Genomic DNA, 15,583 nt, shown 5'->3' with positions numbered 1-15,583 from the left:
TACATTATCATCAAATTGTCAGAAGATAGAGAAAATCTTGAAAGTAGCAAGACAAAAGCAGTTTGTAACACAAAAGGGATCTTTAATAAAATTAACAATGATACCCCCCAACCATGAATTCTTTATCTAGCAGAACTGTTCAGAAATGAAGAAAAAAATTAAGACATTCCCAGATAAATAAAAGTTGAGGGAGTTTTGTCACTAGTAAACCTGCTTTACAAGAAATGCTGAAAGCATTTTGGGCTGAAATAAAAGTACACTAGATAGTGGCTTGATACCATACGAAAAAATGAAGAACCCTGGTAAAGATAACTACATTGGTATATATAAATGTCAACATTACTATATTTTTGGTTTGTAACTCCTCTTTTTGTTTCATATATGACTTAACACTCAAATGAATAAAATCATTACAAGACTGTATTAACAGGCATACATTATATAAAGATATAGTTTGTGACAATAACATAAGGTGAGGACTGTACTTTGTAGGAGCAAAAAAAATTTTTTTTTAAGATTTTTAAAATTTATTTATTCATGAGAGACACAGAGAAGCAGAGACACAGGCAGAGGGCAGGGAGCCCGACGTAGAACTCAATCTCAGGACCCCAGGATCACGCCCCAGGCTGAGGGCAGGTGCCAAACCACTGAGCCACCTGGGCTGCCCAGAGCAAAGTTTTTGAATGTTATTGAAGCTAAATTGCCATGAATTAAAAAAAGATTGTTATAAGTTTAGGATGTTAATTGTAATCTCCACAGTAATCAATATGAGAATGTCTAAAAAATATACAGAAAAGGGAATAAGAAAGGAATCAAGATGGAACACTACAGAAATATCAATTAAACACAGAAATGATAGTAAAGGAGGAAATGAGGAACAAAATAAATTAGAAGATGTATAAAAAACAAATAGTGTGCAGCCCGGGTGGCTCAGTAGTTTAGTGCCGCCTTCAGCCAGGGTTGTGATCCTGGAGACCCGGGATCAAGTCCCATATCGGGCTCCCTGCATGGAGTCTGCTTCTCCCTCTGCCTGTGTCTGCCTCTCTCTCTCTGTGTCTCTCGTGAATAAATAAATAAAATCTTTAAAAAAAATAGTGAAATAACAGAATAAAGCCCTTTCTTATCAGTGATTACTCTAAATGTAAATGAATAAAACTCTCCAGTTAAAAGACAGAGATTAGGGTGCCTGGGTAGTTCAGTTAAATGTCTACCTTTGGCTCAAGTTGTCATCCCAGGGTCCTAGAATCAAGCAAGCCCTGTGCCTGGCTCCCTGCTCAGCAAGGAGCCTGCTTCTCCCTCTGCCTCTCCCTCTGCTCATGCTTTCTCTTTCTCCCTCAAATAAAGAAATAAAATCTTAAAAAAAAAAAAAAAGGGATGCCTGGGTAGCTCAGTGGTTGAGCATCTGCCTTCAGCTGAGGGCATGATCTTGGGGTCCAGGGTCCCTTGCAGAGAGCCCACTTCTCCCTCTGCTTGTGTCTCTGCCTCTCTCTGTGTGTCTCTCATGAATAAATACGTAAATAAATCTTTTAAAAAAAACCTTAAAAAAAATAAGAGATTAGCAGAATGGATTTTTTTAAAAGATTTATTTATTTTAGAGAGAGAGATGGAGGGAGGGGAGCAGAGGAAGAGACACCCCCTAGCAGACACCCTGCTGAAGGTGGAGCCTGACACAGGGCTTGATCCCAGGATCCTGAGATCATGACCTGAGCTGAAACCAAGAGTAGAACACTCAACCGATGGTACTCCCCCAGGCATCTCAGTAGAATGGAATTTTTAAAAAATCATCCAACTATATGCTGTGTATGTGAAACTTTAGATCCAACATTACAAATAAGTTGAAAGTGAAAGGATAGAAAAAAGATATTCCATGCAAATAATGACCAAATGTGAGCTGGGGTAACTATACTGATGTCAGACAAAATAGTCTTTAAGGCAAAAACTGTTACAAAAGACAGAGGTCATTATATATTGATAAAAAATTCAGTTCATCAAGAGCATACAAAAACTATAAACATATACCCACCAACAATAGAGCCCCCAAATATATGAAGCAAAAATTGACAGAATGAAGGGAGTAGAGTTCTATAGTAATAGTTGGAGACTTCAATATCTCACCTTTAATAATAGATAAAATAACCAGACAGAAGATCAGTAGGGGAACAGAGCTTCAATAACAGTGTAAACCAGCTAAACCTAACAGACACAAAGAACATCCTACTACCAACAAAATACAGATTCTTCTTAAGTGCACATGGAATATTCTCCAGTATAGAACATATGATAGGCCACAAAAAAAGTTAAATGAATTTTAAAAGAAATTGAAATCATACAAAATATCCTTTCCAACCACAGTGAAATGGTGCTAGAAATCATTAATAGAAGGAAAATTGGAAAAATTGGAAAATTCACAAGTATGTAGAAATTAAACACATTCTTAACCTTTGGGTCAAGGAAGAAATGACAAGAGAAATTAGAATATATTTTGAGATGAATGAAAATGAAAAAGCAACATTCCAGAAGTTACGGAATTCAGCAGAACCAGGGCTGAGAAAATTTATAGCAGTAAACACCTACACTTAAACACAAGAAAGATCATAAACCAAAAACCTAACTATATACTTTAAGGAACTAAAAGAAGAAGAGCAAACTAAACCCGAAGCTCATAGAAAGAATAAAATAATAAGGATTAGAACAGAGATAAAAGAAGTAAAGAATAGAAAACGGAAAGAGTCAACAAACCCAAAAGTTGGCTCTTTGAAAAAAATCAACAAAATTGACAAATCTTTAGCAGACTTATAAAAAGCGAGTGTTGATGCAAATAACCAAAATGAGGAATAAAAGTGGGGACATTGCTACTGACCTTACAGAAATAAAAAGGATTATAAGAGAGTACTATAAACAATTGTATGCCAGTGAATTAGATAACCTAGATGAACAAATTCCTAGAAACCCACAAAAAGTGACCCAAGAAGAGATGGAAAATCTGAACACAACCCATAACACAGGAAAAGACTGAATCAGTAGAAGAAAAACTTTTCTTTTTATTTGTTAAAAAAGATTTTATTTATTTCACAGAGAGAGGGAGCACACAAGCAGGGGGAGTGGGAAAGGGAGAAGCAGGCCCCCCAAGGAGCAGGAAGCCTGATGCAGGACTCCATCCTGGGATCATGAAGCTAGCGAAAGGCAGCTACTTAACCGACTGAGCCACCCAGGTACCCCTAGAAAAACTTTCAACAAAGAAAAGTCCAGGGATCCCTGGGTGGCGCAGCGGTTTGGCGCCTGCCTTTGGCCCAGGGCGCGATCCTGGAGACCCGGGATCGAGTCCCGCGTCGGGCTCCTGGTGCATGGAGCCTGCTTCTCCATCTGCCTGTGTCTCTGCCTCTCTCTCCTTCTCTCTCTGTGACTGTCATAAAAAAAAAAAAAAAAAAAAAAAACAAAGAAAAGTCCAGGACAAGATAGCTTCACTGGTGAAATCTACCAAACAGTAAGAATTAACGTGTTTGTTTTTTTTTCACACTTTTCCAAAAAATAGAAGAGGAGGAAACACTTTCTACGAAGTCAGCATTACCTTGATACTAAAGCCAGAGACACCATAAGAAAACTACAGACCTATATCCCTTATGAATATAGAAGCAAAAATTCTCTGTGTTTTTTTTAAGTAGGCTTCATACCCAGTGTGGAGCCCAGCAGGAGGCTTGAATTCACAACCCTGAGATCAAGACCAGAGCTGTAATCAAGAATTGGATGCTTAACAATCGAGCCACCCAGGAGCCCCAGAAGCAAAAATTCTCAACACAATACTAGCTAGCTAAATCCAACAGCAAGTTGACAAAGTGAGATTTATCTCTAGAAGGCAAGGGTAATTCAACATAAGAAAGACAGTGTAATATACTACATTAAAAGAACAAAGGAGAAACAATCATCTCAATTGACATAGAAAACCATTTGATAAAATCCACTACCCTTTCATGATAAAAATGTCCAGCATACTAGGAATGGAACTTCTTCAAATGATAAAGAATATTTATGCACAACCCATAGTGCACATCATACTCAATGGTGAAACCTTTCCCTCTCTGATCAGGAACAAGACAAGGATGCCCACATTCACCATTATTGTTCAATATTATTTTGGTAATTTTATTTTATTTTTTTTAAAGATTTTTTTTTATTTATTCATGAGAGACACACAGAGAGAGAGAGGCAGAGACACAGGCAGAGGGAGAAGCAGGCTCCACGCAGGGAGCCCGACCTGGGACTCAATCCCGGGTCCCCAGGATCAGGCCCTGGGCTGCAGGCAGTGCTAAACCGCTGAGCCACTGGGGCTGCCCTAATTTGGTAATTTTAGAGCAATTAGGCAAGGAAAAAAATAGCATAGAAATTGGAAAGGAAAAAGTAAAACTATCTCTTTTTGCAGACGACATGGTCCTATATAGAAAAAAGGCAGAGTCCTCAAAAAAAAACTTCCAGAACTAATGAACAAATTCAGCCCAGTTGCAAGATACAAGATCAGCTCACAAAAATAGATTTTGTTTCTAGATACCAGCAATGAACAATCCAAAAAGGAAATTTAAAAAAAATACAATTTATAATAGCATCCAAAAGAATAAAATACCTGGGAACAAATTTAACCAAGAAGTTTAAAGATTTGTACACTGAAAAATACAAAACATTGCTGAAATAAATTAAAGAAGACCTAAATATCCCATGTTCATACCCCCTACCTCAGTCTTTTTAGAGATTTTTTTCCCCTAGCAACCCCCTACTACCTGGAATTTTAATACCACAAATATACAGTATATATCTGTGTATGGTTCATGACTATGTGATGGACTACAAACCAGTTGAATATCTAAGATTTTTTTACCCTCACCAGGAACCAATTTCATTGAGAAGGCATAGTCTAGGGCAAGAAAAATACAAACTGGTCCCAAGGCGTGTTATAACAAAAGCAAGGAAGCAGTCAAGCCTGAAGAGGTTCCTACTGACCATAACTGGAACATTTTAGCATTCAAAAGAATAATTTACTGTAATTGAGTAAAGTATACGAATATATAAAGATCCATGCACTCATAATAAATAATAAGTAAATAATTCTACAAAAAAGAAACCAAAAATAAAATAATTATCATCTGCCACAATTGGAGAATACTTTTCACTACCTCTTTTCTCTGAAAACTAATTAAAAGGAAACAAACACATGAGTGCCTAGGTGGCTCACTCAGTTAAGCGTCTGCCTTTGGCACAGGTCATGATCCCAGGGTCCTGGGCCTGAGCCCCACATTCTGGCTCTCTGCTCAGCAGGGAGTCTGCTTTTCCCTCTGTCCTTCTCCCTGCTCATGATTTCCCCCTCTCTCTCAAATAAATAAAATATTTTTTTAAAAAAAGGAAACACTTATTCTCCTTTTTCAGTAAGAACTGCAGTTTAATGTAATCAAATAACCTCAGTTGAAGGGGAAAAGCTCTTCTTTACAGAAAATATGCCAGCTAGTAAATGTTGGAGGATTGATAGAAATAGAAAATCACCACTTAAATAATTAAGAATCATCAATGAATACTAACACAATTAGGTAAAATGTTGATGGGGTTTTGTAGTACCAAAAGATTACCTCTAATCAGAAGGGGAAAACTTTACAGTGGTGAGATCTTGTGGCTACCACTTTAACCCAGTTAGCAAACTTAGCTTTAATTAGAGGGACAGTGAGATATTATGTGCCTCGTATGACATAATATAAAGTACATAGGATCACCTCTCACCTCTTTGGCACCTATTTGGTATTTTTACCAAAGTTGTTTATTTTATTTTCTTTATTTAAATTTTTTTTTATTTATTTATGATAGTCACAGAGAGAGAGAGAGAGAGGCAGAGACAGAAGCAGGCTCCATGCACCGGGAGCCCGACGTGGGACTCGATCCCGGGTCTCCAGGATCGCGCCCTGGGCCAAAGGCAGGCGCCAAACCGCTGCGCCACCCAGGGATCCACCAAAGTTGTTTAAACTGAATAATCTAATCAAGCCTTTTATATCTAACTTCCAGTTTATAGGAAATACAAGCAATAGTGAAATAAGTTAAATGATTCTATGAGGGAGCAATCACACAAATCCAGAATGTGAGATGATATAGTTCTGTGACATAACTGATCTGTTCTTATCAAAAAGTCACTTTGAGGGGCATCTGAGTGGCTCAGTTGGTTAAGTATACAATTCTTGATTTTGGCTCCGGGTCATGGGACTGAGCCACATGTCAGGTTCCATGCTCAGTAGGGAATCCACTTGAGATCTCTCCCTCTCCCTCTGCCCCTTCCCCCGATCATGTGCACGTTCTCTCTCTCTCTCAAATAAATAAATAAAAACCTTTTTAAAAAAGTCACTTTAAGAAAAATAAATGGTGTGTGTAGGGATAATATTCTAGATTAAGAGACCTTGGAGACATAAAATGCAATGCATGATTCATGTTCAGATATTATAAAAGATAGTTTGGGAATAATGGGAATTTTGAATATGAATTGGCTATTAATTAGAGTATTACTTTTAAATTTTGTTAGGTTTGTTCATGGTGTGTGGGTATGTAGGAAAAATTCCTTATATCTTAGAGATGCATATTGATGTATTTAGAGGTGAAATGTTTCATAATGCCTGTCATTTTTTAAAAAGAACTTCAGCATGAAGAAATGGGTGAAACAAATATGGCAAAATGTTAACATGTTGATGTGGTAAATACAGGAGATGAAGATATCAGCATGAATTGTAATAGTTTTTCACCTTTTTTTAAAAAGGGGGGATGGAGGAGGGAACAAAAAATGTTGAAAAATATTCATAATATAAAGTTTAAATATTAAAAATGGTTTGTGTGAAGGGTCCTTAGGAAATGCTACTTTTCAGCCTGAAAATGTGTAAGTTGGTTTTGATTTATGTTGAGAACCTGTGTTTCTTGAATGCTTCCTCAAACTCTTTTTTTTTTCCCTTCCTTTTCTCTCCCTGCTCTGTCCAGCCCTCTTTGACTCTATGCACAGCAACCAAGCCTCAGATAGCCCATTTTCCCCACCCCGTACTCTTCATTCACCTACCCTACAACTTCGGCAGCGCTCTGAGAAGCCCCCTTGGTGTAAGTAATCCTTTTGGAACTCTGTGGAGAAAGGTCAAGAGGGATGGAGGGATTGATGAATGAGAGACCTGTTTCATGAGGGAAATGAAGATGAGGGTTGAAAGACCAGGAATAGCCTGTAGGGGAAGCAGTCTCACCTGCTGTTTCCAAGGTGAAGGGAGGATCTGTTTACCTTGTCTCATTATCTCCACCCTCATGGCCTTTCTCTGTTTCAGTGGAGAGGCACCTAAAAGATAGTGTCCCAGAGGGTGCTTCGGGGAACAAAGGATAGAAACTTCACCTTCCTCAGATTCCCATGTGGTCTCTACAGCTTTCTCAAGTATAGATGACTTGAGAGGAAGTTGAGAGATGAGTTGAGAGGAAACTTGAATATATAGAAAAGCTGGGAGAAGGAAACTAGAATCTGCTACTACTTTCCACATGTCCCTTTTCTCAAGGTGTCTGATCTCAACTAGTAGTTCAAGTTGAGGTGCTGCTTCTTCCCATCTCTTCTTTATAAGCTCTAGCCTATCACAAGGTGCACCTGGGTGGCACAGTGGGTTAAGTGTTCAACTCTTGGTTTAGGCTAAGGGCATGATCTTAGAGTTGTGAGATTGAGCCCCATGTTGGGCTCCATACTCACTGTGGATTCTGTTTCCTTCTGCCTCTTGCATTGGTGTTCATTCATGCTCTCTCTCTTTCTCTCTCAATAAATTCATTCATTCACCCATTCATTCATTCATTCATTTCCTGGCCTATCACTAATTTTCCTTGGCAACAATGTGGATAGTGGAGTCACAAGGAGTTCTTAGGGTAATTGTAGGGAAGGAGAGGTACCAGTGACATTCAGAGGGAGGATAAGGACCAGAGACACCAGTGATGGAAAAAATCTTTTCCTTATTCAACCTGCCTCCAGGAAATAACTAAAGTCAAACATGGCTTTTATTATTTTATTTGGATAGGACTGAAGCAAAGATTCATATTTCAGCATTGAGTTAAACAGTTGCAGAATTGGTACCCTGTATGCAGAAGAAACCTTCCTTCCTGACACCAAGAATACTTCTCCCAAATTTTAGATTATCTTATATTCACCTCGCCATTGCTTCTTTTATCCCTCTCCTGGAATATTTATGGTTTTGTGCCCCTGGAAGTCTCTTTTTAAAATAATATTTAAGGGATCCCTGGGTGGCGCAGCGGTTTAGCGCCTGCCTTTGGCCCAGGGCGCGATCCTGGAGACCCGGGATCGAATCCCACGTCGGGCTCCCGGTGCATGGAGCCTGCTTCTCCCTCTGCCTGTGTCTCTGCCTCTCTCTCTCTCTCTGTGACTATCATAAATAAATAAAAATTAAAAAAAAAAACTATTTAAAAAAAAATAAAATAAAATAATATTTAATATATTATTAAAATAATATATATATATTTTCTTTTTAAAATAACATTTAATATATTATTAAAATAATATATATATTATCTTTTTAAATATCTTTTAAAATAATATATATATATATATTTAGGTATTCCTGGGTGGCTCAGCAGTTGAGCATCTGCCTTTAGCTCAGGGCATGATCCTGGGGTCTGAGGATCAAGTCCCACATTAGGGTCCCTGTGGGGAGCCTGTTCTTTCTCTGCCTCTTTATGTGTCTCTCATGAATAAATAAAAATAAAATCTTTAAAAATAATTATATATATTTAAATTTGAGTATAGTTATATACAATATTATGCAGCATACTGGTTCAACAAGTCTATATATTTTGCTATGAGCAATACAAGTTTAGCTACTATCCTTCACAATATAATGCTATTGCAATACCATTCACTGTATTCCCTATATTGTACTTTTCGTTCGTGTGATTTATTCATTCCATAACTTGAAGCGTGGATCCCCCACTCCCCTTCACTCATTTGTCCAGCCTCCCACCACCGCCTCCCCATCAACTTATTCCCTGTATTTTAGGTCTGATTCTGCTTTTTATTTGCTTATTTATTATTTTTTAGATTCTATATATATCAATGGTATTTGTCTTCCTTTATTTCACTTAGCATAGTATCCTCTAGGTCCATCCATATTGTCACAAATGGTAAAATCTCATCCTTTTCATGGTTGAGGAATATTCCATCATGTATATATGTGCATCTTCTTTATCACAGACATCTATTGGTAGACATCTCTTGGTGGACAATGGGCTGCTTCCATAACTTGGCTATTGTAAATAATGCTACAATAAACATAGGGATACATATATCTTTTGAAATTAAAGTTTTCATTTTCTTTGGGTAAATATTCATTGTGGAATTATTGCATCATATGATATTTCTATTTTTAATTTTTGGAGGAACCTCCATACTGTTTTCTGTAGGGGCTATACCAATTTATATTCCCACCAGCAGTGCACAAGGGTTCCTTTTCCTTCGCATGCTCGCCAACACTTATTTCTTGTCTTGTAAAAAAAAAATTAATTTTAATTCCAGTTAGTTAACATACAGCATTGTATGTTATTTCTTATTTTCTGATTCTAGCTATTCTGACAGGTTTAAGATGATGTCTTATTGTGGTCTTCATTGCATTTCCCTGATGTTTAGTGATGTTGAGTCTCTTTGCATGTGTCTGTTGGCCATCTGTGTGTCTTCTATGGAAAAATGTCTATTCAGGTCCCCTGCCCATTTTTTTAAAAATATTTTATTTATTTATTTGACAGAAAGAGAGCAAGCACAGGCAGCGGGGAGCAACAGAGGGAGAGGGAGAAGCAGGCTCACTACTGACCAGGGAACCTGATATGGGGCTCAATCCCAGGACCTGGGATCATGACCCAAGCGAAGACAGATGCTCAACCAACTGAGCCACCCAGACACTCCTGCCCATTTTTTAATTAGATTATTTGGTTGGGCAGGGGTGGTGGTGGTGGTGGTGGTGGTGGTGGTGTTGAGTTGTGTATGTTCTTCATGTAGTTTAGATACTAACCCTTTATTGGATATATCATTTGCAAATATCTTCTCCCATTCAGTAGGTTGCCTTTTTGTTTTGTTGATGGTTTCCTTTGTTGTGCAAAAGTTTTTTATTTTATAGAGTCCCAATAGTTTATTTTTCCTTTTGTTTCCCTTGCCTCAGAAGACATATCTAAAACAGGGTTGCTATAACCAATGTCAGATTACTGCCTGTGCTCTCTTCTAGGATTTTTATGATGTCAGTTCTCACATTTAGGTCCTTGATCCACTTTGAGTTTATTTTTGTGTATGGTGTCAGAAAGTGGTTCAGTTTCATTCTTTTGCATGTAGCTGTCCAGTTTTCCCAGCACCATTTTTTTAAAAAGATTTTATTTATTTATTCATGAGAGAGAGAGAGAGAGAGAGAGAGAGGCAGAGACACAGGCAGAGGGAGAAGCAGGCTCCGTGCAGGGAGCCCCACATGGGACTCGATCCAGGGTCTCCAGGATTACACCTGGGCTGCAGGCGGCGCTAAACCGGGCTGCCCCCCAGCACCATTTTTTGAAGATACTGTTTTCCCCCCATTGTATAGTCTTGCTTCCTTTCTTAGATTTAACCACATAAGCATGGGTCTCTATTCTGTTTCATTGATCTATGAGTCTATTTTTGTGTCAGTGCTGTTTTGATTACTACAGCTTTGTAGTATGTCTTGAAATCTGGAATTGTGATACCTCCAGCTGTGTTCAAGATTGCTCTGGCTGCTTCTGGAAAGCATCTTTCTCCTGCTTCTGCTTCTCTCTCTCTCTCTCTTTTTTTTTTTTAATTTTTAAAAAATGTGTTTATCTGAGAGAGAAAGAGAGCAAGCACAAGGGGGAGGGGCAGCGAGAGAAGCAGATTCCTTGCTGAGCAAGGAGCCCAATGTGGGGCTTGATCATGACCTGAGATCATGACCTGAGCCCAAGGCAGACACTTTACCAACTGAGCCACCCAGGTGCCCCTTCTACTTCTGCTGCTTTGCCTAAATTAAACTACTTAACTGAATATTAAGGCTACTTCTGTTCTTGGGTGAACTCTTTTCTTTTTCTTCTTGTGTTTAATCTACTATCAGACCTTTGACTCACCGCTTTGAGGTGTGTAGCCTCATTGGTAAATATTTTCTTTAGGGTTTGTCTGCCCTAAATAGGGCTTGTTGGCTGAAACCATGTTCCTCTTTCTTCTGCTTGAAGCATGCCTCTGTGGTTCTTTACAGAAAAGAGAGAACTGGCATACCCTAAACTAAATGACTGATTCAGCCTTTGTAGGCTCAGGCTTGCCAACTTTCCCAGGTTCTCTTGGATGACAGGATATTCAGATGTCCCCTGTATCCAAAACGTATCATTATTGATATCAGAGTGCTTTAAATATAAAGTTACAGTACCACTAATAAATACATTTACAAAAAGAAAAGTAGATTAGTCCCCTACTAGAGGTCAATGAAGTAGCAGAGATTGGAGTAGGAATTGTCCCACAGAGTAATTGAAGGCTCTAAGCCCTTCATTTTATTACTGTAAGTATTTGGGTAATTAATTTTTATGTTGTATATGTCTATAACATTCACAATCCTATACCACTGTGTGTCCCAAGACTTAGAAGGTCTAAACATTAGATCCATGGATGGATTTCAGGGTAAAGTATTTGAACCCTAGGAATTATTTATGAAGATTAGTGTGAATATCCAGATGTACATTTTTCTGGGAAGATAGTCCATGACTGTCATTAGAATTTCAAAGGGTTCAGTGACCCCCCAGAAAGGTTAATTAAGAATCTGCCATTTAGAGATTCCATGGCAGTCCTCCATTTTCAGGTAATTTTCCTTCCTTCTGTTCTCATTCACAAGATTTTTCTACATTCTCCTGCTTAATTATCTCTTGGGCCATAAACAATGATTACCTTTGCCCCAGAAATATGTTGATTGCTTTAAAGAAATGATTATTAACAAAAGATGTACATCAGATTTAATTGGGAGTGTTTCAACAAAATACAGTGCCCTCATTCCCTCTTCACCCCACACATTTACCCTAAACCTACAGAATTAGAATCTCCAGTAATAGAACCTAGAAATTTGTATTTTTAAAAAATATCCCATAATTTTGATACATACCCTTAATTATGAGCCACTGGGATACACCATGGTATGTTTCCAAAGTAGGAATGACCATGGGAATTCAGAGTTGGGGTGGGGGTACATTTGTGAAAGAACTGGATGAAGTGGGTCTCAGTACTCTCTCTTGAAGTCTTAGAAGTACCTTAGTGCTCCTGTATACTCCTGTTATGTACATTAGGCCAGAACAACAGTTCCTAAGCTGTGCTAATTGAGCAGTCTTTGTACAGTTTAGGAAGAATTCAGACTGTCTTTCCTCAAGACCATTTCAGCTGGGCAGCCCCGGTGGCGCAGCGGTTTAGCGCCACCTGCAGCCTGGGGTGTGATCCTGGAGACCCTGGATCGAGTCCCGCGTCAGGCTCTCTACATGGTGCCTGCTTCTCCCTCTGCCTGTGTCTCTGCCTCTCTCTCTGTGTCTCTATGAATAAATAAATAAATAATCTTTAAAAAAAAAAAAGACCATTTCAGCTATATACATAAATAGAGCCTATTCTTCCAGCTTGCCTGACTTGGTCTCCTGACTTTATTTTACAGATAGCAGTGGCCCTTCCAGCACTGTGTCCAGTGCTGGTCCTTCCTCCCCTACTGCAGTGGATGGTAACTGTCCTTTTGGCTTTAGTGATCAACCTTCTGTAAGTTCACACATGATTGAAGAACATCAAGGCCTTGGGATGCTCCCCAGGAATGGAGAACAAGAGTTCCCCATTGAAGGGGTGCAAGAGCCTTTTGAACCAAGCCAATCTTCACAGGAACCACTTGTGGAAACCAGCCAGCCATGCCAGGAGGTTGTTGAGGAGATCAGCCAGACATGCCAGGAGGTCCCTGACATCAGCCAGCCATGCCAGGACATCCCTGAAGAGGTCAGCCAGCCTTGTCAAGAGGTCCCTGACATTGGCCAACCATGCCAGGAGAACCATGACAGCATTGACCAGATATGCCAGGAGGTCCCTCAGATCCACCAGCCATGCCAAAAGGCAAGCCAACTGTGCCAGAAAATGTCTGAGGATGCTTGCCAGCTTTGCCAGAAGAACCCTGAGAAGGTCAGCCAGCCATCCCTGGATGTCCCCGTGGAGGTTGGCAGGCTGGCCCATGGGTTCCCTGTAGGGGTTCATGACTTGGTCCAGGAAATCCATGTGGAAGTTGGCAGGCCAGCCCAAGAGACCCCTGAGGAGTTCAGCCAGCCATGCCAGGAATTCTTTGTAGAGGTTGGCAGGCTGGCCCAAGAGGCTTCTGCAATCAATCTATTGTCTCAGGACATTCCTGAGGTTGATAAACCATCCCAAGAGTTCCCTGGGGAGGATGATCTGCAGGTCCAGGAAGTCCCTGAGATTAATCAGCAGTCCTGGGTGGTCCCTGAGGTTATTGACCAGCTGCCTGGAGAGGATATTCCCCAAGCCCAGTATCTATCTAGTGATCCAAACCCTCAGAGCCAGTCTTTGGCCCATGACCAGTACTCACCCCTCCCACCAGCAACATGTGATTAATCATGTTCTCATTAGTGGTAAAACACTATACCAGCTATTTGAGCTAGCAACTTTTTCTGTTGGCTAACTCACCTGCCATTGTAAGACCTTGGATCTCACCAGAGGTGTCTGAGGAAGCAGTCCTCTTGGCATGAAGCCAAGAACTGTGCCAGAGCTGGGCTTGGGAAGGAGCCAATTTTGTGTTCAAAGCAGCCATTGACTCCTCACATGGCCATTAGATTTGAATAGGATTTCCATCAAGGGGTAGGCAGATCTCTCATTACTCATCCTCCTCTGAGTATCCCAGGAAATTCCAGATTGTTGAAGGAAATGCCACTTAACTGCTGAAGACACCATCTGGGGACAGCAAGTACAAAAGGGGCCTCCAAGATCTTCACTTTTCTGGGGTAATATTCACAACTTCACAAGGTACCCTTAGACCGTATGTGCATTCAGGAGAACTCTTGTCTTTTCTTGTCTTTGCTAGCACTCCTCAGGTGGGCCCAGGATGTCTGTCTGAAATGTCTGAGAAAAAAGAGTCCCCTTCCCAAACAAACATCCATTGTGGCCACTAATCTAATCTTTAGATTGGGCTTGTGGGTGTTTTATAGATCATCCCAGGTACCCCCTCTGCTCCAGTCCTGTTCCTCTGGGCAATAGCTCCAGGGTAAAAATATATATTAGACTGCTGTGAAAATTTAAGAGTAACTACTTAAAATGCTCTGGGAGTTCTTGGCCAATCTGTGAAGCTGGACCTCTTTTTGTTGTGGGGCTACTTGGCTTAAGAGATGATGTAGTAGAGAAAATCAGGTTGTATTTTAAGCAATCAGCAGAGATCAATATTGTATAGACATGAGGAAAGATTATATATATTTCTGTAGTAGTGCCAGGGACAGACTGGCCAAAGACCAAACACTCCAGGGTCCCCAGAAAGTTTGTCCTTTTATCATTGTGTCTTTAGGGTCAGGTGTGATTATGAAGCTTTTCCCAAAGATATGGGGATGGGAATGGGCATGAGTAGCAGGAGTAATGCAGTCACTGGAGTGGGGTGGCCAGAACATTATGAGTGCTCAATAAATATGAAATAATAAGAATGGTGATGGTGGTGATGATGTTCTTGTGAATTCAAGAATTCACTATAAATCTATAAATCCATCACGTCTATGACTGAATTGATCTAAACCTGTCAAAAGCTGCTGTAGTTGAATGAGAAGGGATTATAAAATAAAGAGATCAGGCATCCTAGGAGGTCCCTATGGCAGTCAGCCCACCATCCCAAAATGTCTTCAATGAGTAGTGTTAGGGAGAGACTTTCTCTGTGAAGCACCAGTTGGATACTTGCTTTCTCACCAGATCCTTGGAATCACGCTCTTAATTTTTCACTCTGATGCTTTAGAGTAATTGGCAGGAGGAGCTGATATAGAGGGGTTATGGTCTTTCTTTACCTCATTGACATATTTAAATCTGGAAAGCCCAGAACCCTGGGAGGGCTGGAATATCCCCTTCCCCATATATTTACATTCACAACTTGGCCTCTCTTGATATACCCAGGACTATAAAGGGTTTCCCTGCAGGGCAAAATCCAGCATTTACTCAGTGGAAGTCCTAACTGCACTGGTGAGTGCTCTTTACAACCTAAACAGGCTCTGGATCTCTTAGGGCTTCTCAACTCTTTGCCTCTTTGGTGTTCCCTTATCCAGGGTATCTAATGCTGGTTGTTCAGTCCACAGCTCTTGACCCCAAAGTATGCTGATTCTCTTCCCAGAACCCCTGCCCCTCTTCCCTCCCCCAAACCAAATGTATCTCCCCACTCTAGGTCCCTCTTCCTCATACTCCAGTGTTCTCATTTTCAGAAATTATGCTGGCTCCCCATATCTTTTTCTCCCTTCATCCATCCTGTTTTTTGGCTTCCCTAGGTCCTGGAGTTGCTTCCAGTTTTCAAAGACATTGAGATAAATGACAATGCTGGGAGAA

At 40.0% G+C, this 15,583-nt stretch overlaps 1 protein-coding gene across 16 annotated transcripts in view; it reads left to right on the top strand.

Annotated features, from left to right (window-relative positions):
- The window catches only part of PPIP5K1 (diphosphoinositol pentakisphosphate kinase 1), a 48,785-nt gene extending 33,205 nt beyond the window's left edge, over positions 1–15,580 (top strand). For 14 of the 16 annotated variants that reach the window (XM_055316906.1, XM_055316903.1, XM_055316899.1 and 11 more), the window contains 2 exons: positions 6,991–7,104; positions 12,681–15,580. In XM_055316906.1, the coding sequence (XP_055172881.1) occupies positions 6,991–7,104; positions 12,681–13,630 (1,064 nt within the window). In that variant the 3' untranslated portion in view covers positions 13,631–15,580. The remainder of the gene's footprint in view (positions 1–6,990; positions 7,105–12,680) is intronic. The other 2 variants (XM_055316901.1, XM_055316900.1) reach the window with 2 other exon arrangements.
- Positions 15,581–15,583: the final 3 nt, after the last annotated feature.

This window comes from Nyctereutes procyonoides, unplaced genomic scaffold (genome assembly GCF_905146905.1).
Source record: "Nyctereutes procyonoides isolate TBG_1078 unplaced genomic scaffold, NYPRO_anot_genome, whole genome shotgun sequence".
NCBI lineage: Eukaryota > Metazoa > Chordata > Mammalia > Carnivora > Canidae > Nyctereutes > Nyctereutes procyonoides.
Note: the sequence above shows the minus strand (reverse complement) of the source record. Positions and strands in the feature narration are given on the sequence as shown.